At 44.1% G+C, this 27615-nt stretch overlaps 1 protein-coding gene across 1 annotated transcript in view; it reads left to right on the forward strand.

The window, feature by feature from the left end:
- The window catches only part of TMEM43 (transmembrane protein 43), a 63778-nt gene that overhangs the window by 17351 nt on the left and 18812 nt on the right, over positions 1-27615 (forward strand). Inside the window, exons 2-4 of the mRNA XM_085624440.1 lie at positions 3434-3583; positions 7995-8129; positions 15613-15707. Of these exons, the coding sequence (XP_085480566.1) occupies positions 3434-3583; positions 7995-8129; positions 15613-15707 (380 nt within the window). The remainder of the gene's footprint in view (positions 1-3433; positions 3584-7994; positions 8130-15612; positions 15708-27615) is intronic.

A 27615-nucleotide genomic window follows, 5' to 3' on the forward strand; every position in this document is an offset into this window, starting at 1 on the left:
TTGTTTGAATTTTGCATTACAGTCTAACCGAGGCCCATATCATCTGAAGTCATTGCTCTTTTCAGTTATGTTGCTCTCGCTAGTTCTGAAATGATATATTGCTAGTAGATGATTGCCTGGACTTCAGAGGTTCAGTATACTATTTCTTTAACAAATCTATAGGAAAACAAAACACTTCATGGAGTATGAGAGGTGTAATTACTAAAACAGAGCAAGGAAAACGCAAAGCTTTTTAGTAGTTGATCAATTTCTGAGTGAAGTCAGCTATTGACCTGTAAAAACTGAAAGTCTGCTGGATTTGATCCAAATCGTCTTTGATCTAATAGACTCTGACTCCTGGTTGGATTTTGGGGCCATTATTCAACATGGGGGAGTTGAAACCTTACAAACATCAAGAATCTGACGCAGACACTTTTTGATGCCTTCACAATGGCTATGTTTCGACGTGCTCTGCTCACAGAGTGTACTCTTATGATGGTTTGACCCTCATTTGGCCTTCATAAAAAAGTCCTGTTTCCTTGTGTGGCTTCCTGTTCATCCAGTCCTTCAATTCAGTGTCATGTAGAAGTTGAATCAACACAAACACAGCTGCAGAAGAATGTCACTTAGTGCAACAACTGACGTTAATTTGCTTAAGTTATTCTCACAAAATCATCTCGGAGAAATGAAAAAAATATTATGGATGTAATGCTTGAATTATTCTCAGGCATTGTTAATTACTTTGGACTATGTTCGACTCAACCTGCACCTCTAAGATGAGTTCCAAAATGGCCAGCACCAGTCTTATGGGGGAGTTCACTTGGCAATTCACGCTTGACTGTGCCTATTGGAGCAGAACTAAGTCTGACTTCCATATGTTTTGTCCCTGGCTGCAGCGTTCCAGTAAATACGGCCTGTAATGCTGCCCGAAGTAATTGCTAGTGGTTTAGATTAATTCGAGCATTACACTCGTCGCGTTTCTGTTTTTCTCACAGATTTATGTTGGGCATCTGATCTAAAATTTCATGTAGTTTGGAGAACTTAAAAAATTATTTGTTTTCATCGGATGAACAGTGCTAAAACAAGGGATAATACAAAGACTATACTGTATGCCAAAGTCAATAAAAGCACACACAGGCCAACAAAGTGTTCATGTGCATCTAAATAGATGTTTTATGCAGTCACATAGGGGTTCTTTCACGGAGTTCCAGTTGTTTTGTATTTAACTTGCAGATACAGCGTATACTGCATGTTTTTTAAAAATTATTATATATTGCCTATAATGTGAAGTATTGTAATTTCCATTCTACAGTAGTGGATTTTGAATATGATTGTAATAAGTGTAAAAAATCAATCCTGTTTTATGTTCGTCTTACACCAGATAGCGGTGAAAACGCCAGGAGGATGACCTGCAGGAAGTCCTTGTTTGACAGCCAGCAGACTGAATCATGCTGTTTACTTTGGGATTTAGGTTTATAATAGGAAAAATAGAAGGACTCTAGAAGTTCCAATATCCTGACTTTGTATGTGGCCCTTGCCCTGTTGTACACAAAGTTGTTTGGCAAGCATACATGCAGGCTGGCTATCTGTGTCCACCATGGCAAGGTAGTCTTGTCCAAAATGTAGCTTCCTCTACAACATCCCTGCCGGCTCCCTTAGTTGGAGTGGTGGTGGTGAGATGTGCAAGAGGGAGCTGGCAGCACAGATTACTGGGAGTAACCTAGAACAGCACAAGAACGGTGTGTTGGAATGCAGGTGTGGATGCCAACGTCTCCTTTGACACACATAGGAAGAAGGGTAGGAACAGTATTTAAAGTGAGTGGCACTAGAGATATGGGCAAGTCAAAAACAGTGAGTCAAGAGGTGAGGTAGCATCAGGTCTAGGTCCGCTTCTACAACATAACGGTCCCCTTCTACTACACAACCAATGGATATAGAAGAACTGATAGCAGGGGGTGGAGTCTACCATCTGCCTCTCCACATAAAAACCTTACCCTCCATAGTCGGGGGGGGAATAGACGCCAAGATCATCTACTGGGTCTTCTTTTCCTTTTCTAGGCGTGCTTTTGATCTCAATGTAGCGGGTAGGTTTGAGGAGTTGAGGGAAAACCCTTCGATGGAATAGCAGGGTCATTTATGGGCTTTTCCATTCCAGGACCCCTATGGACAAGCTGACCTCCTGAGTTGGAGGCTAACATTTAAGACCTCCAACAGCCTGAAGTAGGAACTTATCTATAGACATAACTCCATCACTTCAGAAAGAGACTCTATTCATTTAGGGATTGAGATCGAAAAAGTGATATAGACTTTGGGCCTTAATATGAGTTTGGTGGTCCCCCAGCAGTGCCGCCACGGCGCTGTCTGCTGGAGGACCGCCAAAGCCGTGGTGCACCCACCCACCCGCCGAATTCAGAGTTTAATCCAGGTCGGGCAGGCAGTGCTGCAGTGGTCTCACGGTGGTGGTCTGTTAAGCTCATAGGAGAGCCTTACATTCAGACCACCGCTGTGAGAGCACCTGCAGCACGTTCTGCATGGTGTGAGATGCACCCCCAGGAACGGCAGGGGGCCTTCTTTGGGACCCTTAGTTGCCTCTCCGCCACCCTTTTCCAAGCGGGCTCACCGTCCAGGAAATGGCGGTGGGCAGGCAACTCCTAATATGCTCGGTAGTTCCGCATCAGCACCACCAGTATATAAGTGCTCCTGACAGCTGTGTTACTGCTGGACAATCCTGGATCCCGGCAAACGGAGCGGTCCAGTGGCGGTCCGACTGCCACACTCCTAATACTGCAGGCGGGCCCGCAATGTGGCGGTGGTCGGACCGCCACATCAAGTACGGCGATTCTGTGGACCGCTGTACTCTTAATGAGGCCCTAGATCCATTCTGTTTGATATAAGGAAACGCCTCCATAACCCCACATACGACTATAATTAACAAATCACATGTATGGCATATGCGAGTTTGATCATTATTACTGGAGAAACTGGGAAAGCAGGTGTGCAGGGAAGCAGGACTGAGTAGCCACATTATATACGACCAGGTGACTCTGTGACACACTTTAAATTCAGTCAGAAGAATTCAGTTTGTTTAAGGATTAGAAGCTCTGTCACATGAAGCGTCGTCACATGAAGCATCATCGACTTATTTATTTATTTCTTGTGTGGTCTTGGACTTTAGTGACCCACATGGAAACAGTTTGAAATCAATCTAAGACTGGTTTCTGTGATCACCAATAGCCATGTGTTAATGCAACTGTTTATTTTTCATAGTAGTGGAAAATATAATTTACCCAAAAAGTCTGTTAGGGGAGAGTTAAGGGATATCCTGAAATGTTAATTTGAATCTCAGCTATGCCTCTGTTATCTGATATGTAGACTTTTTAAGAAGCAATTAATTTGTTATATCAATCGTTAATTGCCACAATACTCACATTTTCCTTTTTTATTCATTTTTCAGTTTCCAGATGCTGGTGACCGAGGAGAACATGTCAAAGTTACTAGCAGGCAGAAGCCAGGCTTCCTGGGGCGACTCAGTGAGACCGCCGGAGGCATGCTGATTGGGCTCGTGGTATTCAGTCTCTCATTTTACATTCACTTTACCAATGAGGTAAGGACTACTAGTACATATTTTCCCCACAAATGTTTGTTTGTGTTTTACGCTTAGTTGCATCACTGCAGTTTTATGTTGTAAACCACCTTTAACATGGCTTTCACCGCTTCTGCCACAGACTCCAACCCTAGAATTGAGAGTCCTTCCAATAAATGTTTATTTTTGTTGTATTGTTTTTTGAATATAATAGCACAGACACCTCACAGTGCGTGAGGCTGGTAGAACCTTGCAACTGAGCGATCAAATGCAGCAAACCGTGTGAAATGTCAGGCAATACTGCCTGTGTTCATAACTGCATGCAGCTTATTCACAAATCTGTTGCAACATGAGGATTTGTGGTACAAAGTCACGGCACGCGTTTCCTCTTTCATACCACCACAATAGATGGCTTGCCTTCTGTTGCTGCTCTAATGGACCTTGTGTCAGAGTGGAGAGCCTCACCCACTTAAGTCCAATGAGAGGAGAAATAATCGCTGGACCGATTTGTCTAAATTTACAGACATACCAAAAAGGATGTCCGTTCATGCTCGCCGATCTCATCCTCGCCGATCTCAAGTCAACAGCCACATTTAATACTCGCACCACATCATAAATCTGCTATTGTTATTGTTAGGTGTATAATTGTTTTTTATTTTATAAAGAGTTTTATATAGCGCAAACTTGACCCGAATCGGGTATCAAAGCGCTTTACATAGCACCAGTTGCGTTACATGAGACACATTCATTAGGTCTCGCCTGACCCAGCGCATGTGCTGGTCTGGCGAGACATTTTGTGAGGGCTCCAAAAAGTGCCCGCCCCCACAGTTTGAAGAACCTGTATTAAAGTATGCAGGTTGATTTACACTGTGGAGTAGGAACATGTGGCCAGATTAAGTACATTGGATTCACTAAAAGTGATCGAACTTTGCACATGGACTTTTAAGCGAATTCCAAGAGTATTTTGTGAACCGACGTATGTACTTATAGGTCGTTTCCCAAAATACCGAATCTCAATGGGTCACTATTCAACCTACCTCATGAGTAATAATGAGGTAGGTTGCTAAATGCGACCCACAATGATTCTTTGCCATTGCAGGGATGATGACCTTCTGGGTTCAGCAGACCACCATGTCTAATTGCTTTTTAAAAAAAGCAATTTGTTTTTATTAACTGCAGCTCGTTTTTCTTAAAAGAAAATAGGATGCATTTACAAAAAAACTAAAATGATTGTTTTACAATTAGGCAGTGGTTCAGTGGTCCACTTTGGCTGCCAAACATTAATACATACCATAATAAAAACTCACTATTTGGAAGGGGTGCCCTAAGTACTCTACTTCAAAATAGCGATTCCTTATGATTTCCTAAGCCCATTATTAATTTGGTGACATGGTACGAAAGTGCTAAAAGTGTTCAGTTTACTAAAGAAAACTTATTTTCTTGTTGCAAACCCTACAATTTATTGGTTTTTGCATAGTTTGCGACAAGAAAATGTGTTAGTTCATCTGGCACATAAGTACTTGTCATAAACTAGGTATTTCCATCAATAGCAAGGTTCTCTACGGCTCTCAGCTGTAAGGGTCCATCTGGTTTTCCTTCAGTTCAAGGAGAATGTATCATAGGCTTCTTTTGTTTTACCTCTTATTCTTGAGCATTGGAATATAAATCCGCAATAAGATATCAAACATTTCAAATTTATTAAGAACGTTCCCAGTCATAACTAATGAAGCTCCAATGATTTTATTGCGGTACCTTTTATATCTGTTGTCTACATAAGGCATCTCTTTAGTGACTGGTAAATATGAATGGCACAGAAATTGAAATGTAAGAGAACAGTATTCTTGAACAGATGTTTTTCAAGAATCTGGGTGGGCAACCTATGTAAAGGAAGCTTAGCTTATAGGTAGGCATAGTAGTAGAGACAGACGGGCTATAATTCAACCTATTGCCCTTCTGGCCAACCAGAGAGCTGAAGTATTTTATATGGGTTGGCCCTCTGCGTAACCAAACATTTAGAGAGCTCACCCACCTTTTAGCTGCGACCGTTGACGTTTTAACATTCATTCCCACGCTAATTTTGAGGGGGAGACGGTCTAAAAGCATCTAGCACTGCACAAATATGCCTTACGTTTGGCTCTCATGATGAACTCCGCAACTCCCTAAGCAAAAATATGCCACAGAATCCTCTAAAACACAATAAACGGCATGTATCATTGTTCCAAAATGAAAAATAACCAATTATAACACAACCTGCGACAGCACTTGCCACATTGCCTCTTATTCAGCCCCACCCAGATATATGTATATTCTGTACTTCACTGACAGAATGAATTGGACACACCCGCTGCACCTTTGTGTCCTCAGAATGGCACAAATCGTGTGTACAACACCGCACCAAAGTCATCGTGTTGGCTACGAGTTGCCACCGTACATATTCCATTATATCTATACTTGATTCTTCATGAAGACAAGAGATTACACAGACCTGTAGACCGAATCATGTGCACACCATAGCACCAAAGTGATAATGTTTGCTTTTCCACCTCAACGCCACACTCCCATTCTTTCACCAACCTACATATCACCTTTGTGAATGTTCTAGTCTGGATTAGGAACCCAAAGCAGCCCTGGCAATTTTTGCCGACCAGCCCTCAGACCGGGGGGACTGTGTAAGTGTGAATCACTGCTGCTTTTGTTACTGGAGGCTGATATTGTAGCACCGCTACAAAACCACCCCCCTTCCTCCCACGGTGGCAAAACTGGCCCCCACCCCTCCAGCCTCCTGGGGAAACGCCCGATGCCCGCTACGGCCAGTCCGGCCCTGAAAAATGCCACACTCTAACATGCATAACATTGCATCTAAGCAATTAAATCCGCTACCTATACTCTTTAAACAGAACAGCCTCTTTGAGTCAAACAGTGGACTACCAGATGTCACAGCAGAGCACCAGAAATGACGAGCCATTTGTCACGCATATCTATGCACTTAGTGCACCTCATTAATCTGTAACAGTCCTGGATATGTTAGCCTCCTGCTCTCTAAGAGAAACTAATACTAAAGAATATATTGGACATACAAATCTTAACATCAAATAAAATGGCTACAGACCACCTTGACTCCTTTCAGTGAGAATCCAAGAAACGTAAATGCCACCCAGACTCTCAAAACACTACAAAACCAACACAAGTGTAGTATGCAAATGTGGGTAACATCATTTAGCTTCCCGGACGATGGTGGCATTTTTAAGTCATTAGAGTATGGGTTGAGTATGTGTTATTTTTTCTTACTTCTAGATGTTTCAGAGCTGGCTTGTGACCTCTTCTGCTGTACTAGCAGCCTGCCACATTGCAGTTTCTGATCACTGAATATCCTTGATGCATTTGCCTTTACTCCCTCATCTTCAGTTCCTTTATCCAAATTCCTTACTCATTCCTCTGAATCTGCTGTCAATTTAGCCCTCACTCTTCCAATTAAACAGTCTCTTCTGCCCCTTTCTATATGTGATGAGAGCCTTCCTTTAAAATGGTCATTATAATGCTCTGTTCCAGGTGGATTAGTGTCATTACCTTGCTTTCCTTAACTTCAACCTACCATGATCTTCATTTTGCCCTCCTTGTGCTATTCTATTTATTTATTTATGTACTTTTTGGATCACCTTCTCCAACCTGCCTTCTCTTGCCTTGTTTTTTTTATATATATTTTTTTTTTGAAAATGAGTAGAAAATGGCATTGTAGAGGGTGACCCCTGAGCCCCCATGCCATCCTTCCTTTATGCCCATCCATACCATTTTAGTATGCAAAGGTTGAACCTGCTTCCTTTATCTTTTCTCTTTGATTTGTACCTAATATAACATGTCTTGAGAGAGAACTCATTTGATGCCCTTTTCTTTCCTGTTTTGAAGGCCTTATTTGTACCGCCCTTTCCACTACTTCCCCACTGCATGTCCTTCTGTAGGGCCCAGAATCCCCTAAAATATCAAAAATAAACTTTCAGTAACAAAAGTATCTTATGTCTTTGATGCTTCCGATGCTTATTTTTCACCTTCTTGGCATCTGGCCCCCTGTAAATGTGTACGGTATAACGTAGAACCGCCTCTTCATGTGATTACTCTTTTAAAAATGTAAAGTCAATCAAATTTTCTTTTAATCCTTTACTTTTTGGGCATTAGAATCAGTTTGAAAATGTAAAGTCAATCAAATTTTCTTTTAATCCTTTACTTTTTGGGCATTAGAATCAGTTTGTGTTTTTTCTTTTAAAAAAGCGGATACCTTGCTTGGATTTGATATTGTAGCTGGTTCTATTATCTCATGGTTATAGACTAGATTCCTGGTGTTTAGGGATCTAGTCCTTGTCTTTCATAAGTTTGCATTTTCTGCAGGTGTTTGCAGGTGTTTGCAGATGTTTAGTCCTCTTTGTTTCTTTGACCACAGGGCCGAGCTGTGAAGACGGCCGCTTCTTTGTATGAAGGTCTTTCTATTGTGGTGTCTCTGGACACGGTCAACAGCGTGGAGCCACAGAACGAGGGGAGACTGGTCCATCTGGCCGGAATAATCAGCACATCAAAGGTATAGAGACTCGAAAAATACATAGATGATATTGTGTACGTCTGACAATCTGTTTGTTGAAATGGTGGCAAACGCACTTCAAGACAGCAGTGGAGTGCTAAATAATAATATTACTAGACTCTGCTTCGCATAACTGAAGGTATCTGAAGCTGTCTCTGATCAATAAGAGATTCAATTTTCAGAGTCTGTGGTCTGCTAGGTCATTCTCTCTTCTCCACACTTCACCTGTCCATCCTATTCATTCCACATCTTCCCCTCATGCACAATCCCTGTGCCAGAGATGCTCAAACAAGGTACCACACCATTTCCTTATGTAACCACCACAACTCCAAACTCTTCAAACTCTCGAGCTATATAACCATGAATCCTACATCCTAACAGAATCTCTCTGCTTGTGGACTCCTAGGTTTATATGTAATACGGCAGCCTTCAATGCGGACTACTGCGGCTCTCATACATCACCGCTTTACTTAACTAAACCAGCTGCTTTCTATTTACACCATGCCACCTTCTTCCACTTGCCAAAACAACTCACACAGAAAGTTGGCCTTCTTGGGTCCCTTCATTCTTATGCAAAACACAAGTCATAGCTCTCCATACCTCACACCATCACCACCACATCCAGTCTCTTCCCACATACTTCCACATTAATATCAACAATAGCAAACCATTATCCTGGCAGTTTGCATTGACCTTTTACCTTCATCCCCCACCAACACACCATTCTAACACCAAGGCTAAATCTGTCCAATACTAAAAGTTGCTAACTGTTTTTTTTGCCCCCTATTTTCCTAAATAGTCAAATCACTAGCCCTCCGCTTTTTAAATCCTGTTCTTTCTGGGGGATTACAGAAATCTGAGATGTAGGAGACTTTGTGAATGATCTGGCAAAATGGTGCTTTTTGAACTTTTCACTGTGAGAAAGGGCTAATGAGTGAAAGTTGTTAAATAAAGTGTTCTACTATAGTATCTGGGAGTGAAGAAGACTATTGAGTTGTGAAAACGTCATTAGATAGTACTGCTGTTTTCTATAGAACTGGAGAGGGCCATGAGACCATGGATTTTGAAAATAATTCAGTATTAGGCTTAGCCTACTATTCCACTTCCTCAAACTGATTTCCAGGGACATTTTGGTTTTCGTCCAGTGTACGCCGAGACTAGTCCCACTTACATTTATATACTGGAATAAATAAAAACAAGTCCTCTTTGAAAAGGTTCACTAGTCGCCTCCAACTGCCCAAGTGTGGACTTCTGCCAGATAAGAAACTGGTGTCTGGGCAGAGGAGACAATCAAACGTATTTTTGGCAGAATCTGCTCCAAGCACTACTAAGCCATACACATAGCAGTGGGCAAGTGAGTGAAATGTCCTTTGCATGTCATGCCAGCCTTTACAAGATGGAGTCTTGCCATGTGCATGTGTTAGAAAGCAGAATGTAGGGCAGAGAGCTAGTAGGTTGTGTTCTTGCACTAATCCTACTATGCATGGTGTATCTGGGAATCCCTTTGATGGTATCTTAGACAGCAGCCATATCTCACCCAGTGGCCACCTCAAAGTGGGGCAAAGGTATCTATCTCCTTTGGATGCAGAACTGAACAGAAATTACTAATTCAGGTCAAAACCGTTTTCCCCCTGGACTCAAAACATCCCAATGAAAATGGGGTATGAAAATGAGTTTTTGGGGGGGGAGCTGGGGGGGGGGGGGCACAACGTCGCCTCTCTCATCACATATGAACAAATAAAAGGAGAACTTTATGGTCAAAATGTTTTTTAAAGACACCAGTCTTAACAGCAGCACATTGTTGCTTTTATTATGATTCTTTCAGTAAGTTAAAAACACTTCAAGCTTGTTTCTCTATGACCTGCCCTTTTTTTGTTTTTTTGTTTAGATGAGGCACTGCTGTCTTTTAGTTGCATCAGCAAGGGTACTGCCCCTTGTTACCAGAACTGGCTGAAGTCGTGATTAATTTGCCTGCATTGCGCACACTGCAAAACTTGATTGCTTGAAAGTGCGGCATCAGAGGATGGGATACATAGCACCACTGCAACTATTACAATGAGCTCATTTCAGCTTTTTCAGGCAAAGGTAGCACAGCTGACAGATTTTCCATAGTTCCGCGCTGTGCTGTATAGATCGGAAGATGCATAGTTACTAAGATTGCATAGTGGGTGCATAGTTCAGATGGATACTAACTTGTGTCATGAGAACCAAGTTGGAGAATTGCCAGGGAATAGTTCCAACAAATGGATAGAATTAAGCATTTGGAGAAGAAGGGAGTGGCTGATTGTCGAGCACTGCAGCAAAGGCCAGAAACATGAGGACATGAGACCTGCCTTTAGCTTTGGCAGCAGATGGTCACTGGAGACTATGGAAGAGTGAAAACGAATCTTCTGAGAACAGATTAGGATGGGGTGTGCTTTGAGGAGTACTACATCATACTTCTTGAATTTGGCCCATGTGTCTCAGACTTCCTGTAAATTGTGTGTTATAAGTTGGTTGTTCGAGCTGCAGAAGTTTTATTTTCAAAACCAATGCTTGGTTGCAGAACCGCTTTATAAAATTAGACGGCATTGATTCAGTCTATTTAGTCCAGATTTGCACCATTGTCGCCAGCCTTTCCCAGTCAGTGTTACCAAAAATGACTTAAGAGAGTGGACTCCGCCACCTCTCTCCCTGTGATCTTTCTAAATAAACCTCCCAGCAGGCCAGAACACTGCATCTGCACCGGCTGCTCCAAAACCTATTTTTATCTTCTGTGTTTGATATCGTACATCTAAGACTCGTGGTGCGACTTTATTTTCCTCACCAGGGACCAGTAAAAGCAGTTCATGCTAAAACAAAGTGGAGTGAAGAGTGCAGCAGATGCAGAGATACTTGGCACATGTTTTCCCTCTCTGCATTTTAGAGCTACTGTGAAGAGATCTTTTTGGCAGATCCGTGGCAAGTTCTCCCAATTCTAAAAAACAAAAAAAAAAGCCTTATAAAATCTATCAACTCCTTCGGAACACCCTCTACGCTGCCTTACTCAATTCTGCACTTGTTTAACATCTTGGGTGGGAACTGTTTAGGGCCACTTTCCTGACATAGTTTGAAAGTTTATTTTTATTTTTCATAGTTAATTAAAACCATTGCAATAAAGTATTCCAAAATTCTTAAAACATTCTTATTTAAAACCAATAAAAATTAAAAAGTGAGAAATACATAACAATTTAAAAGTGGTAGTTCAATGGAACTGATTAGAGACAAGTGTTTATGCACTGGCTGCTGCAAAGTCATTCTCTCGGATTTCACTTGCTCTTGCCCAGCGTGACCATTTGTCGTATTTTCCACAAGGACTCTGCTTGTTGCACAAATTGTCTGACACGATTGGATTCAAAGGCCGTACAGATGGTGTAATAATATTTATTGACATACCTTCATGGTCCCATGAGTAAGACACACTTACTTGACTTGGTGTGTGTTTGCATCAGTCACCTGTAGAATAAAATCCTATTTGATGCATAATTGATTTGGATGTTCAGTTTACTAGTAAAGATATAAAGATCAAGAAAGTGAAGGTCTTGCATTGTCATCAAATATTATTTATTACTTGTGACCAAACCTTTTTCCTTGGTCTTCCTCCGAGCTGGTTGTTATGATGCAGTCACCATTTTGCTCTTAAATCCATTTTGTGCTCACCTGTAAGTCCAGTTCTCAAGACGATTGGACTACGCACGGTTCTCCAAAGTGGGTCCTGGAGGGCCGGATTCATGCCATATTTTTTAAGACCTCTACATTAATCTAAATGGGGATATGCTAAAAATCTGGCATGAACCCAGCCCTCCAGGACCAACTTTGGAGAACCCTGGACTAGAGCAGTGCAAGACCACGTTTAATAACACATTTCAACCGCACACATACTGCACGGAGTTGCCATTGCAAGTTTGCTTGCGGTAGACAGGTGAGCTTTGGCATATTGAGGCTAAATCCTCTCTAAGCAGCTAACCTTAAATGAAGAAATGTGCTCAGTTTTTGCCACCGGAGGACCACAATGGAAACCTATGTGGTGTATGTCTTCAGTGTGCTGGTGTTCTGCAGTAGGTCACCCGCTTCCTCTGAATCAGCTGATCGTATCCTCAGAACCAATTATCATCCGTTCTCACACGACTCCAGTGCAGTGCTGTGTAGATTGTCATGGTATTACCTCCTATTTCTGCTACAAATACGCTCAAGTGCTGAAAATCCTTCTGAGATTGAGAGTTCTATCAATAGCTGCATGTCTGGTGAGGGAAAACCATGTCCCAGTTTTAGGGACAGCAACACTCTTCAGTCTCAAGTGCATGCAGTAAAACAGGTTTGATGAATTGGAAGTGGGTGCGGTGCACAAGAAGGACTAAATAAACTAACAAGCGACATTATTTGGTACTTTTCTTACCAGGTCGACTTTAGGAAGCCTCCCTGTATGTCTGTGAAATATTGACACTTATAGTGAAGAGAGGATGTTACATAAATTGCCAGTTGCAGTCAAGGCTGTTCTGCAAGCTTGTGTTTACTACCCTTGTCTCTGGTGCACCTGGTGGGTGTTATTCCAGTGCCCCTGCTTGTCATCACAAACAGTGTTCATGTTTTGTTGGCTGTTCAATGACTGTCTTCTAAAACCAGCCCTCTAGGTTTTTGTTGAGCCCTATCTTTTGGCATGAGGGTCTCATCACAAGCGCTTGATCGACACTGAGGTTTTTTTGCAGCTGCCCAGCCTCTGGTAATAAAGTATTGTAGTATCCTAGTGCCTTGTTAAAATGCTGCTCCCGCTCATCATCCAGACTGTGGTGGTCCCAAACGTGTACACATGGATCGAAGTTACTGAAAAGAATGGTCAACCATTATTGGTAGGCCAAATGTGCTTTTAATACAAGCGTGTGGATAAAATGGCAGTCGTGGAGTAACCATACTTTTAAAACCACTTTGGCCTGTGTATTCAATGATGGACAAGCAGTTCCAGGTAAAAGCAAAGGCTGTATTTAGTGGAAAAATTAAGAATCTCAGAATACTGGACCTGAAAGTGTAAGTCACAGAATGGAGGGATTTGTGAGGTTGGCAAAGCTGTCTTAATGCATGGGCATGCTGGGCAGTTGCCCGGGGCTCCACGAGCATAGGGGCCCCATGCAGACCAGAATTTAACACGAACTTCCATTAAACGTTTTTATTCCTGTGAGTGGTTGTGTAGGCAGGGCCTAGTGCACTGCTTTGCCCTGGGGCCTGTAATGCTGGTAAAACGGCCCTGGAGGTGGGTGCGGTCTGTTCCTTCTACTAAGCTGTGGGGTGGGGACGAACATGGTACTTACTGGGAACCTACCTGATGGAGATGGTGTGTCTCAAAAGCAGCTTTCCTGCTAGAGCGACACACGCTGAAACATAACATTTGCAAAATGCAAGGCTGATTCAGAGCGCCACTGAGCCATGCACCCCCTAGTGGTTCACCTACTAACTCTCCATTACTGTGTAATGGCCTTTCCCTTTTCTCTGCTTTCCTGTGGGCCTCATTTAGGCAAATGTAAACAGCTTGCGTTTACAATTGCGGCTCCTGCATCAGGGATGTCATCAATGATGCAGTTTAACGTGTCATGAGTGATGAAATATGTGAGGTGATTAACAGTGCATGGCGGAGCGCACACGATGGCTAGCTCTATAAACTATAACTGGTGAAATTTCCGTAAAAAATAAATTAAAAAAATTATACTAATATTGGGTTGTTACATGAACATCTAAATATCACATCACTTTACACTTTGTTTTTTCACTGAAATTGCAGGGGACTTTTGTAACGTAAGCTAACATCTTGTTATCATAACTAAATATAACATCACTTTAACCTCTGGTTTTTTTTCTGTGTAAAAAATTAATAGATTATGTAACGCAAAGGCTTGCCATTTTTAGATCGGTGACATAGCACCCTAACTTTGCTGGTAATCCTAAATTATGCTTGCAAGAGTGGTTTATAATAAGGTAGAGACGAGGTGATTCGCACGCCAGCCTTCTTGGTTTATGCCAAGATTAAATCAAATTCTAATTTCAGGTTAATATCAAGTATTTCAATGTTATGGCATGTAGGGAAATTAACCCCTTGCATGTGCCGCGAATTTTCACGCTGTGCGGGCGATTTACATAGTGGGCGGGATTCGGACGGCCCACCGTGACTCATGACGGCCGGGGGTCGTCATGAGCATGCAAGGGGTTAAACCAAATGAAGGTTTATATTAAAGTTTGAAGAAGTTAATAATAATTCTCTTGGTATGTCATTATCTGCAACACCTAATATATGTAATGGTAGGTGTACACTGACCATGATATGCAATGTGTCTTTTGAGTGGCAAATGTAACTATATGTCACACATCTCAACAGTAAGGGCTCTCATTTTGATGTCAGTGGGACCGCCTCTGACAGTCCCTCGGTGCGGTACCCTCGACATCCACGCAAACGGTCCAACTGCCGCATTACGATGTGGACAGCCGGACCGCAGTGGTCTGGGGTACAGACCGACACCTCCGACGGGCTCAAGGAGCCTGTTAGGGCGGTGATCGGACACTAATCCCTACAATGGGGGTGGTGCGAAGGCACTGCCATGGTGTGTAGGATATCCCTTTCTGACTGCCTTTTTATGGCAGTCCAGCCGCCATTAAAAGGCAGTTAGAAAGGGATTTTGGGGCCAAAAGCAAGGGCCCCGCCCTGCATGGGACACTGCAAAGTGCCATGGGGGGTGGGGCAGATGATTTACAAGTGTTTTTGTCTACTGAGGATTATGCTGCGGCCTTTGTCCGGGCTGCAGCACAAGCCGCAGTAGAAAAAGGCATTTTACAACAGCCTGCAAGGCGGTCTTATCCTAATAGGGCAGGTAGGACCGCTGACTCCTTGTCGGACGGTCACCTGCCCACAGCGATGGCAGTTGGACGCTCCTCCGGCCGCCATCATAATATGGCCCTTAGTTCCTGAATTGAGTAAAATGGTTAGCTGCCGTTTGTGGCTTGCTCTGCAAACATTTCCCCAGTGGTTCTGTAGTTCCACGCAAAATGTCAAAACTCTCATAATGTAGATTAGTGCTACTTTCTGTTGTGCTTAGTCAGCTTAAGACAGACATTGGAAAGTACAATTTCTCCAACTTTGCCACCAGCCTGTGAAAATAGCACACCACCAAATTTATAGTTTTTCTTACATATTTTAAAACAATTGGTTGCACTGGCTGCAGCAATAGGTATTTGCGAATAACAGCCCTATTTTTCTTATTAGATTTTTATTTATTTTTTTACAAAAAAAATAAGTTGAAGCTCCCATTGCTTTGGCCTGGGCATCGTATCCAAAATAGCAAACAGATGTGTTTAATGCACAATGTGAATGTCTGTATAAAGAAACTCGAGTATGATGCAAAACAACCTAGCCATTCTGTTTCAAGCGGTAGATTTGTTCCCCTGCCCTTGAGATTACTGACGCGTTTCTGTTTTCTTTGGACAGCCCCTTGTTGATCCAAATTATGGGATATCGATAGAGTGTGCGAAGTTGAAGCGCCAGGTGGAGATGTATCAGTGGATAGAGTATGAAGACTCCAAGTAAGTGATGAAAGCTTTTGAAGTTATTGTTTCTGCTTTTGCTTTAATTCTGGCAAATACAGAAATTATCCATGTCCTTTAGAAGCAGTAGCTGGACTCATTAAGGCTAGTAATGTGTCTCTAAAGTTTAGGCTACTTCAAAGACCACCTGAAGTTCCAAAAACCATACAACCAGAAGCTGGAACCTCGGTGGAGGAAGTCCTGGCCCTCATTGAAAGAGAAGGTTTCAAATGCATCCTAAATAAATTGCACAAAGAAACCTTCAATAGACTTAACTTCTGTACAAGCTGAACTCCAGGTAACGCTTTAATGAACTCACCAAGACCACTGTCCCAGTGTTCCTTTGATAACAATTAAATGGCTGTCTTCTTTTTCGGGACTCTGCAAACCACTGAAGATGCAAGAAAGGCAAATGTAAAAATTGCATGCCCAAGTCCCAGTGTTCAATTCTGACTAAGCATATACACCCATTCCTTAAATTCACTTCTTTCACAGAAGGAACCGCGCATTTTTGCTGTTACTCTGAAGTCCAGACTGCCTATAGCAACGCCTTTTCACAGACACTTACATCTCATCAGTGGCTCTCTCCAACAATTAAATACATGTGCATACAGATGTGCTACCCTGTTGCCAATCAAAGAAGGCCCCTGTGAACTTCACTGTGAAAACTATTTACTCATCTGTAAGTTGCCAACCTCTTCATGGAACCTACGGGTGCCACGGATTCAGAGAATGGTGTCCCGCAGCGAACACTGCGACAAACATTTGATGTGTTCCTCATGTGAAGTGCACAGGGTATTTGGAATAGCAGCAGGTTGGGGGTGCAGCATCCGAGGTAATGTGACATTTGCACACATGTATTTTAAGGTATGCACTGTTGTAAAATACACAGCAAAGGGGAAGAGTACGTTCTCATAGTTTTGAACATAGCACTTCTGAAAATAACCTTTCCAATTATTAGTTCAAAAAATAAATACTTCGGAAAAGGAGCACTTCTCAAAGTGTTTGTTCACAGAATATATAGGATTGAGAATAAGTTGAAAGGGATGAAGGATTTAAGAGTATGGTGTGTATCAGATTAAAGGTACAGGGATAAGAGCGTATGATATAAAGTCAACGGTTACAGGTAGAGGTTACAGGCCATGTTATGGTTTCCTTGTATGCCTTAAATCTGGAGTCATTACACTGGTAGTCGTTACAACTCCGGTTTCATTGTCGGACCTTTACTTCACAAGATTTTATATTTAATTTAAAATAATTTATGGAATGCATTATACATTCATATATCCTTTTTTAATGTATATGTGGTATACGTTTAAAATGAATGTACATTTAATTTTAAGTAATTAATGTGTAGTAATTAAAAGTTAATTTATAATCTAGTTCAAATTTCTTCTCATTTTAATGTATATTTAATATTGATTAAGACGTCAATTTAAATATATATATTTTTTATTTTTTTTTAATTAAATGAAAGTCATTTTTTTAGGGGTCAGGAGTGGGTAATGGTTTGGTTTGAAATAGGTTATTAGGTTTCAGTTCTGGGTAGAGTTACTTAGTAATTAGGACTGTTGAGTGTTAAGGTATGGGCAGCGTTCAGAGGTAGCGAGGGGTATTTAGGTTTCCGGGACGGGGCACAGGAATCTCACCAGAGCAGTTAACAGGTATCCAGGGGGTTTTAGGGTTCACCGGTTGAAAGGGCTTTTACCAGTTCAGAGATGAGTAGTGTTAAATATTTGAAATTATTTAAAACCTATTACATTTAATACATAACCTTATTCTTTAAATTAAAACTTTGTGTACAAAAGAAAAAAAAACGGATGCGGTTTCACAGTAAAAAAACAAAATAAACTTCGAATTAACAAGGTACAAACAGGGTAAGTTGATTGTAGGTGGAGTTAGAGCGCCTCAGGCAGACGGCACAGCAACAGTAGTTCTGAAAGCTGCATGATCTCTTCCTTCACTCCTGGTAGCGGGGTCTCGACACTTCATGATCCTACCACTGATCGTGAGATGGGGAGCATTGAGAGTGCTTCTTTTGGGATGTTGCTCTTAGTTTCAGGCAGGCTGACAACTACTGGTTTTATGCAGTTCTTTGCACTGTCAGTGGTCCTCACTGCAGGACTTCACACAGATGGCCATTGGTATTCTTGAGCTGATTTACAGTAGATTATTAGAATGGAGGGTAATATCTCCTCCTACTTCAGGTCATTTCTAAAACAATTAGTTTTTGGTTCCGACTAATGGCATACAAGCTTCCTGCCCATGGTTCTCTTCCTTCTGTGACTGGTGGGCAGGACTTCTGCTTTAAGTTACAGGTGAACATCACATTTGGCACACATTGCTGGCTTATGTTCACAAATGGTGGCATTTGAGATTAGATCTGCCACTTGGAGCTGATGCAGTGTTTTACATTTTGGGGGCAGCTAATTGAATTTGTGTGTCGTTCTCCAGTTACAGTTTCTAGGTATAGAACATCCCATAAGTATTCTCTGTATCTGCAGTTCCATTATGGTGGCAGGTATCCCACAATGCAACCGGTGAAGGTGTATGTTTCTCAGACCGTCCTCTAGCTCATTGGGACTGCTACTGAGCTTTCCCTTTCCTCTGGCGGAGTAGACCAGTGAGAGTGGATGATCATTCAACACATGTATTGTGTCCATTGATGGCATAGGCCATGCACTTAGTATTTCCACAGTGTTGTTGCTGCAGGTCACAGGCTTTTAAAAAAGAAAAAAAAAGATGTTTCACTTCACTGTCCACTGCCTCCCGATACTCCTCCAATAATTTCTTCATTACGTCTGTGGTCTCCTCGCCTGCCCAGGACGCCTGACGAGTCTCCACTTCACCCAGTTTACGCTCCAAAGTCGACAGTCTCTGGCAAATGTCGCGAAGTACCCCTGAGTGTTTAGCCATGGCCACCCCCCTAATGTATACTTTGAAAGCCTCCCATACCGTCTGAAAACTGTTAACGGACCCAATATTAGTTCGTCCTTTGGCTGTGTTGGGAGTGCTGTCCCGGTTGCCTGTTCTTTTCCTGCTGCTAACTCACCGCCTCGCGGCCCCCGCTCCGCGGGCGCCGCTCGCAGGCTCAAGACTGTGTCAGGGTCCTGTTTTTTTTTTTTTTTTGGTCCCCTGTTGTGCATAGGAGCACCAACGCGTCTACTGCAACCACCTCGCAACACACAAGCTCAGAGGCGGGACTGCGAGGACCAGCCTGCTGAGCGGCGCTGATCGGCCGCAGCTGGTCCTCTTCCCGCCCCCTCCACCTGTTTAAAACCTTACGGAGACTGTGCTGCTTGGGTTCGTCCTTTGGCTGTGTTGGGAGTGCTGTCCCGGTTGCCTGTTCTTTTCCTGCTGCTAACTCACCGCCTCGCGGCCCCCGCTCCGCGGGAGCCGCTCGCAGGCTCAAGACTGTGTCAGGGTCCTGGTTTTTTTTGGTCCCCTGTTGTGCATAGGAGCACCAACGCGTCTACTGCAACCACCTCGCAACACACAAGCTCAGAGCCGGGACTGCGAGGACCAGCCTGCTGAGCGGCGCTGATCGGCCGCAGCTGGTCCTCTTCCCGCCCCCTCCACCTGTTTAAAACCTTACGGAGACTGTGCTGCTTGGGTTCGTCCTTTGGCTGTGTTGGGAGTGCTGTCCCGGTTGCCTGTTCTTTTCCTGCTGCTAACTCACCGCCTCGCGGCCCCCGCTCCGCGGGAGCCGCTCGCAGGCTCAAGACTGTGTCAGGGTCCTGGTTTTTTTTGGTCCCCTGTTGTGCATAGGAGCACCAACGCGTCTACTGCAACCACCTCGCAACACACAAGCTCAGAGGCGGGACTGCGAGGACCAGCCTGCTGAGCGGCGCTGATCGGCCGCAGCTGGTCCTCTTCCCGCCCCCTCCACCTGTTTAAAACCTTACGGAGACTGTGCTGCTTGGGTTCGTCCTTTGGCTGTGTTGGGAGTGCTGTCCCGGTTGCCTGTTCTTTTCCTGCTGCTAACTCACCGCCTCGCGGCCCCCGCTCCGCGGGCGCCGCTCGCAGGCTCAAGACTGTGTCAGGGTCCTGGTTTTTTTTGGTCCCCTGTTGTGCATAGGAGCACCAACGCGTCTACTGCAACCACCTCACAACACACAAGCTCAGAGGCGGGACTGCGAGGACCAGCCTGCTGAGCGGCGCTGATCGGCCGCAGCTGGTCCTCTTCCCGCCCCCTCCACCTGTTTAAAACCTTACGGAGACTGTGCTGCTTGGGTTCGTCCTTTGGCTGTGTTGGGAGTGCTGTCCCGGTTGCCTGTTCTTTTCCTGCTGCTAACTCACCGCCTCGCGGCCCCCGCTCCGCGGGCGCCGCTCGCAGGCTCAAGACTGTGTCAGGGTCCTGGTTTTTTTTGGTCCCCTGTTGTGCATAGGAGCACCAACGCGTCTACTGCAACCACCTCACAACACACAAGCTCAGAGGCGGGACTGCGAGGACCAGCCTGCTGAGCGGCGCTGATCGGCCGCAGCTGGTCCTCTTCCCGCCCCCTCCTGTCACTCCCCTTGATAATCTGCCAAAGCCACGCGCACGCGGGACGCGCGCGGGGCAAGGGCCGGGGCGAAGACCGGGCAAAGAGCGGGCCGTTTGAGGCCGTTCGAGGACATAGAGGACTGGCCTGGCCCACCCCCCTTGGTTCTTGTTATCTGACTCGTCCCTTTTCCACCAGTAAGTACATTGTGGGTACTGCAATTCAAATATATCATGAGTACACGGGGCAGTCGCAGTAAAACTGCAATGGGGCTGAGTAAGCCCAGCGGGACATTGGATGATTTCCTTGTTAAGACTAATCTAGCAATTGATGCTGAAATCACTAAAATGCAGAAGAGGGTGTCAGTTGAGCTTGACACGGCACGTAGGCTTTCCCAGATCTTTGCTAACTCTAAAAAATCTTCCCTAGGGAAAATCGCGTCTGCTGCATCTCCACAACATGCTTCTTGCCCTCCCCCACTGATAATCCATGCCGATGTTCACCATGCTCCCCCACCTCTTTCCCTTCCATTAGAGTCCATACCCACCTTAACTACTGTGCCCCCCAAAACTTTCGAGGGAATCGCGCCCACTGGACCTGGAACTGCCATTGTCTTGTCGGATAGCCCTGACCCCCCTGACCTTTCTCCCCCAGTAGCAAAAAATAAAAACAAAGATGGCCCAACTCTAAAAAAAGAAAAACAATGCAAGATCTGCTTATGCCCGCAAAAAAGAAAAAATTGCAAGGTTGCAGTTCTTTAATAATAGGCGAACACTACCCACCACTGGGGAGACCATACAAGCGCCAAATTTGGTTAACCATCTAATAGGGGGGGACAGGGAACACAGCAATCTTAACGTAGTCCTTGACCCTATTCAAGGGCCTCTCCCCACATATGGTGAGAAACCCAAAGAGGGAGGGCAAAGTGAGCCAGGGAGGGATAGAGACAAGGGGGGTGATGACGAAGATTTTCTTAAGATAGTCTGGGGTACATTAAAACAATTACTCTCACCTCTGGAACTCAGACTCTCTCGTATCGAGAATAATCTCCTCGAGATGGATAAGACCTTAGTCTCCCTGGCCACCCTTAGCCTAAAACAACTGGAAGCAACTTATCCTCATATAGCTGAGAGTACTCCTCAGGAGAATGACGATGGTATTCACCCGGCTCCAGAAACTAACGTTAGTTCCCTTGCCCCTGAAATGCTACCTCCGGTCTTGTCCCTACCCCCACCAAAGCCAACCCCAATACCCAAACCTCGCTCTAAGCCAATCGTTCCCTTTCCCCTAATACCAAAAATCCCAATACCAGTGGCAAAAGGCTCCGAGAACCAGACCTTACCCAACCCTATCCCTAAGGCCGCCCACAAGCCCAATAAGACTAATATCCCCCCTACTGCGCGCATAACCAACCAGTACCATGGCCGCCAGAACTTTCGTGGGGGCTACATTGATCTTCCTCCTGACGCCGGGCCCTACGTCGTCATACTGGCTGGTGTACCACCTCTTGACCCGCTTTCTATGGAGACCCAGTGGTCCCTAAAGAATAAGGTGATTCACTGGCTCAACATCAATAGACAGCTCCTCCCCAATACTGTTAGGACTAGGGTTCTAATGGTTAGGAGAGTGCCATGGGTGGGTCGTACCCATAAATCCATCCCTGGAGACTGCATAGTGGTCTCATTTGCAGACCCTCACACAGCCCAGCATATCACTATATGGGATTCACAGGATACTGACCAATCTATTGTCACCAGACCCCTCACCTTTTTCTATCCTCCAAAACAGACTGTTGAGCCACCTGGGGCTTGGTCAATAGCCCACAATCGTAGATGGAAAGGACATGGGGATGGTTGGCAACCCTTTAACAACTGGTGGGAAGGAGCACCCACTATGAACAGGTTTGAATGTCTGGATCAGGTGGATTGACTGGGAATTAGTGTCGCTCCAATCCTTACCAATGCCCAAAATCCCCTAACGGAAACTGTCCCGAGTGAAAAATTAATGCCCATACCCCAAGTTCCAAGCCACATTGGGATAGACCTAAACCCCCCTGAACAGCACCCTCTTACTGCACAGGTCAAACCACAGGCAGACCTTGCACACCTGCAAGTTCGGATAGGCACAACGGGGAATGCAGGGCATCATCCACAGGAAATTAGAAACCCAATGCACTCTCTCCTTTCTTGGAATGTTGCAGGCCTCGGTAGTAAGATCACCCACAAACCTTGGCTGGAGATTGTGCAGAAGTATGGCATCCTATGCCTACAAGAAACCTGGCTTATAGAGGAAGTGCACATGTTGGGCTACCGAACCTTCCATTCCCCAGCTGTGCCATCAGCCCAGGGTCGCAACAAGGGGGGCTTGTGCACATACATATCTAACGTAGGGGATGTAAAAGTTTGCGATTTCCAATCCAACCAGTACTTCCAAATCATACTACTTAAATGGGGTACTTCGCAAAAGGTGATTCTTGTGAATTTTTATAATAATTTGCCAATTAGTGAGGTGGAATCAAATTTGAATATTATGATCCATCATATTCACAAACTGAGAGATCAAGGTTCGGGGGATCACATAATGTTGTGGGTGGGTGACTTTAATTGCTCCGTCTGTCCGTCTTCTGAGCTAGGTTTGTGCGGCCTGTCAGATCTCGGGGAGGACAGTCCTCTGCACTTCTCCCACACCAACATGGGGTCTCTTCTTAACAATGTCATATTTACCTTTGACCTCACCTTTATTAACCAGGCATGCTCCCCCCCGGTTCCCTTTGCCCCAACGTACAATGGAAGAGGTTGTAAAACGACAATCGATTTTGCCTTGATATCACCCACCTATCCTGACTTTATAACCTTCTGGGAAACGGGGGACGACCCCATGAGCGATCATTATCCCATCACCTTCGGGGTAAATCTCATGGAGGGCAAAGTAAAGGAACCTAGTAGGGTTCTATATCCATTTGAGGTTACCCTATCTAAGACCAATGGGTATGTAATTAAATGGGAGAAAATGAACCCAACATCCTTCTTTCAAAACTTCCTATCCTCTTGCTCCACGGACATACTTGCCTGCTTAGAGGAAGATACTGACCCAAAGAGCATCATGGTTGCTTTTTCTAACATTCAGCGCCATTTAAAAAATGCACTGACTAGGAACTGCAAAGACAAGGGGAGGCATACTCGTGGGTGGTTTGACTCTAGATGTACATCTACACTGAAAATCTTAAAGAAAGCTTTGTCTGCCGACCCAAAAGATAGAGTTCAAATTCGTCAAGCGAGATACGATTATAAGCTGGCAATTAAACAGCGGAGGGCGAAACTGAAGCAGGAGGCCTGGGAAGCTTTGGGGGAAGCCACCAGGAATAAGGACAGCAATGCCTTCTGGAAAGTTATAAGATCTGTTTATAACTCAAAAGACAGAGATAATTCTGTAGAAGTGGCTATAACGGCTGAGCTCTGGTTAGAACATTATGGTAATCTTTATGCCAACAACACACAGGGTAATGCCTCAAACCCATGCAAGGTGAATTCACCCCCAGATAGCATAATTCAGGATAACCACCTAACTGTCTCCCCAGCACCTCCTTACCCTATTGAACTGGTATTTACCACACTAGAAGTGGAAGATGCCCTTAGAGAAAGTCCTTTAGGTAAAGCCCCCGGCCCTGACCACACCCCAGTGGATCTCTATAAATCAGAACCGGACTTCTGGGTTCCCTTGTTAACCAATGTATTAAATATGGGAAATAAATGCGGTTTTATTACCACCTGGTCGGACGCAATCGTAGTCCCCATATTTAAAAAAGGGAATAGGGACGACCCGGCTTGTTACCGTCCAATATCGCTATTGGACGGACTCATGAAAGTTGCTGGCAGGATTGTCCTTAAGAGGATACAACACTGGGAAGAAGAGAAGAAGGTTATCTCGGAGTTCCAATATGGGTTCCGAAAGGGACTAGGGACATTGGAGCAATCCCTAAACTTGTCCCTATTAGTCTCTAAATATACGCAGGCCAAAAAAGGGGACCTATTTGTTACCTTTGTCGACCTCAGCTCCGCATTCGATTGCGTGGACCATGCGATGCTCTGGTCGACACTGGAAGACATCGGGGTGGACTCAGCTATCCTCACATTTATCAAAGAACTATATAGAGAAGCGGGGGCCAGAGTAAGATTTGGGACCCAGGGGCAATGTTCACAAAAATTTGCCATAAACAGAGGGGTGAGACAAGGCTGCATACTTGCGCCCTTGCTTTTCACATTTTACATAAACTCTATCGCTGAAAGCTTAATAACTCTGTCAAGCGATTATCCGGCTGTTAATGGTAGGCCTGTACCCATTCTTTTATATGCCGATGACGCGGCAATTATGTCTAGGACAAAAGTAGGTTTGCAGAGAGCAGTAAATGAATTTTCATCCTACATGGGTAAAAGAAATTTAAAGGTGAACATTTCCAAAACTTTCTCCATGCCCTGCTCCCAAAAGAACAACAGACCATCATGCTCAATATATTTAGATCAGCAAAAGATTGCCATCACAGACACTTTTTGCTATTTGGGCATTATGTTTGACAGGTGGGGAAGGTGGAAACACGCAGTGTCAGCTAGGAAACTCGCCTTTAGCCGTGCCATAGGTGCCTTAAGAACCTTTGCAGCCAAAATTGGGGGTAAACCCATTCAAGAAATGTTACAGATCTACCGGGCAAAGTGTATAGCTATGGCCACATATGGCGCAGGTCTGGGGTTTCGAGAATGTGTCCTCATTACAAATTTGCGAGAATATTTTCATCTGTTACTTACTAGGTGTGTCCAAAACCACGTCGACTTTTATGACTCACATTGAGACCGGCGTTAAATACCTTAGCGACATCATAAAAATATCACCTTGTTTGCTCTGGCATAAGATTTGGACCACAGAGGAGTGCAAATTGAATAGAAATCTCATAAAAGACTGCATGGCTTTGGACGGTGTAGCAAAAGTCAAGTGGCTGCGATACGTACAAACGATGTTTTCTAACATTGGACACTCGGAATTTTACGACGAACCAGAGACCCTACAAACCTTGACTAGACCGGCCCTTAAAAAACTATTATCTATACACTTAGAGAGTGCTAGATGGGACACTGAGAAACTTAAAGGCACAACCCTGAGCTATCAGCAAATCACCCCTACTGAAGGCCTACAATCTTACCTTGGGATTGAAAAAGCACCCTATGCTCGCATGCTTTTAACTAGGCTGCGCCTAGGGATTTTCTTCCGCTTGGTCACTTTGCCGAAACAGAATGACTGGGCCTCATTGAAATTAATATGTCCATGCGACGACCATTCAACACAAAGTAACATTCACATCATGTTCTTTTGTAATCTGTATACCAGCCCGAGGAAATTATTTCTTCTACCCTTACTTAAACGCTGGGGGATAAGAACATGTAAACCTGCATATTTAAAATTTTTGCTTTTAGAAGATGTGGATGTCATCTTTGCTGTTTCTCGCTTCTTAATGTCAGTGATGAAATTTAGAAACTCAATGAGTTAACTAACACATGTTAATATTGACTGATTAGTGTAAAACGAGGCCCCTCATCCAAATGACTGCTGTAGATTTTAACTTTTGGAGAAATGTTTTATCCATTTTTGTAACTTTGTTCATATGAAAACGGTTCTTAAATTGTCTGCATAAATTGTATTTGTATGCTTTTATGATTTATTGATAAATCGAATAAAGCTTGTAAATCTAAATCTAATCTAGTAGCAAAAAATGTTTCTATAGCTTCTGCTATAGTTTCTTTGAAGAGAGGGCCCAGCAGTGAGTAAGGAGGGAACGCCATGTAAATGGAGGGATTGTCTTCTTGGGGGTTCAGGTCACAGGCTACCATCGTCCTTTGAAGACTTTGTTGATCCAGACCAGATACACAACAACTTGACCAGAATGGGCTGCCCAGCGATGGAGGGGAGGAGTGTTACTCGGCTACCTCAAGGCCCGTATTGTGCTACAGGGTATCCCAGCTTCTAGGGTAAACACTAACATTGCACACACACACATGTCTCTCACTGCTCAAAAAGAGCTTACATCTCCGTCTCACGCGTCAAAAATACCATTGGGCACTTTGGGAGCAGCATGGGGCCACAATCATGTCATATACAAATTTAACAAGGAGGGCGAGTAGACAAGCCCCAACATGAGTTGCTGAGGAAAAGCACTTTAGCCTCTGACTATTATTCACCTGCCACACCTGTTGTCGTCTCCATAATAGAAGAACAATTGAATTTGAATCCCTTCTCTGCTGGTGAGCAACCCCTTTAAAAAATGCATGGATCGCCTGTAAAGTGACTGTGGGCTTGGATCTCCTGGGCTGAAAATTTGCTGTGCCAGTGAGGATTTGTGAAATTACGTACACCCCAGGGACTTTCAACCACAATACTCTTCTGCCAGTGAGGTTGGCCTCATTGAGCGTAGTGCAGGTGAGGCCAAAGAGTCCTTGCATGTGTGAGACTGCCTTCCACCACAAAGGCTACATTCAGTCTGACACTTTAAGTGGGTTTGGGAGGGAAAGGGTGATGAAGCTAGCTGAGGGGTGACTCGTTTCCTGGGGGAGGACTGAGGCATCTGACTCGGAGAGGAGCCCACTACAGGGTGGAGAGTGGTTTGTCTAGCAATCGCCTAGCCATATGTGGCCTGGGCAGTACTTTACATGATGTTTCTTAACTGACTGCTAGGATGAGATTCCTGTGCCCTGCAAACAGGTGAGGTTTACCTTGACGAGGGTTTGAGGTCCCGTGTCAGCATTTTTTGGGTACTTGAATGATGCATGGCCAAGAAATGTCATTATGGTGCAAAGGTTTCACAGGACAACAACCTGAGATAGAATTAACTGAATCTAGTCAGTAGTAATGACATTGCTTGGCCTGCAAGATCTGACATTGTATGCCTTACTGCTTTCTTAGGAAGAGACCCTGAAAGCCCTCTAAATTCTACCCACATTTGTAGTTTGTTACTGAAGGAGACAGACACCACTTAAGTTTTGAGCATTGATACCTGAAAAGCCCGTCTACGTGGAAATTGTGATGGATGCCTTGCCAACAGCCTACACTAATGTTCTTTGTCCAAGTCATTCTAATTAGATGTTGCATTCTTCATGGGCGATTGAAAGTTAATGTTTCCTACCCTCTCCAACATCACCAACTCTGAACCTTGTGCTATTCTTAAAATGACAGTGACAGTTTTTTTTATTGGTGAACAAAGTGCATACCTTACATGGCTCTCAGCTTGTTAGCTCCCATCCTGGAGTCTTGCGAGTTCACTTGACGGTGACTTTTTTTGGCCCAAAAATTGCAGGAAAAAAATCCCAAGAAAGAAATTTGGTAAGTAAATAAATCGATACAAAACATCGGAAAAGGAAAGATAATTAAATAAACGATGAGCA

Source organism: Triturus cristatus, chromosome 9, assembly GCF_964204655.1.
Source record: "Triturus cristatus chromosome 9, aTriCri1.1, whole genome shotgun sequence".
Lineage (NCBI taxonomy): Eukaryota > Metazoa > Chordata > Amphibia > Caudata > Salamandridae > Triturus > Triturus cristatus.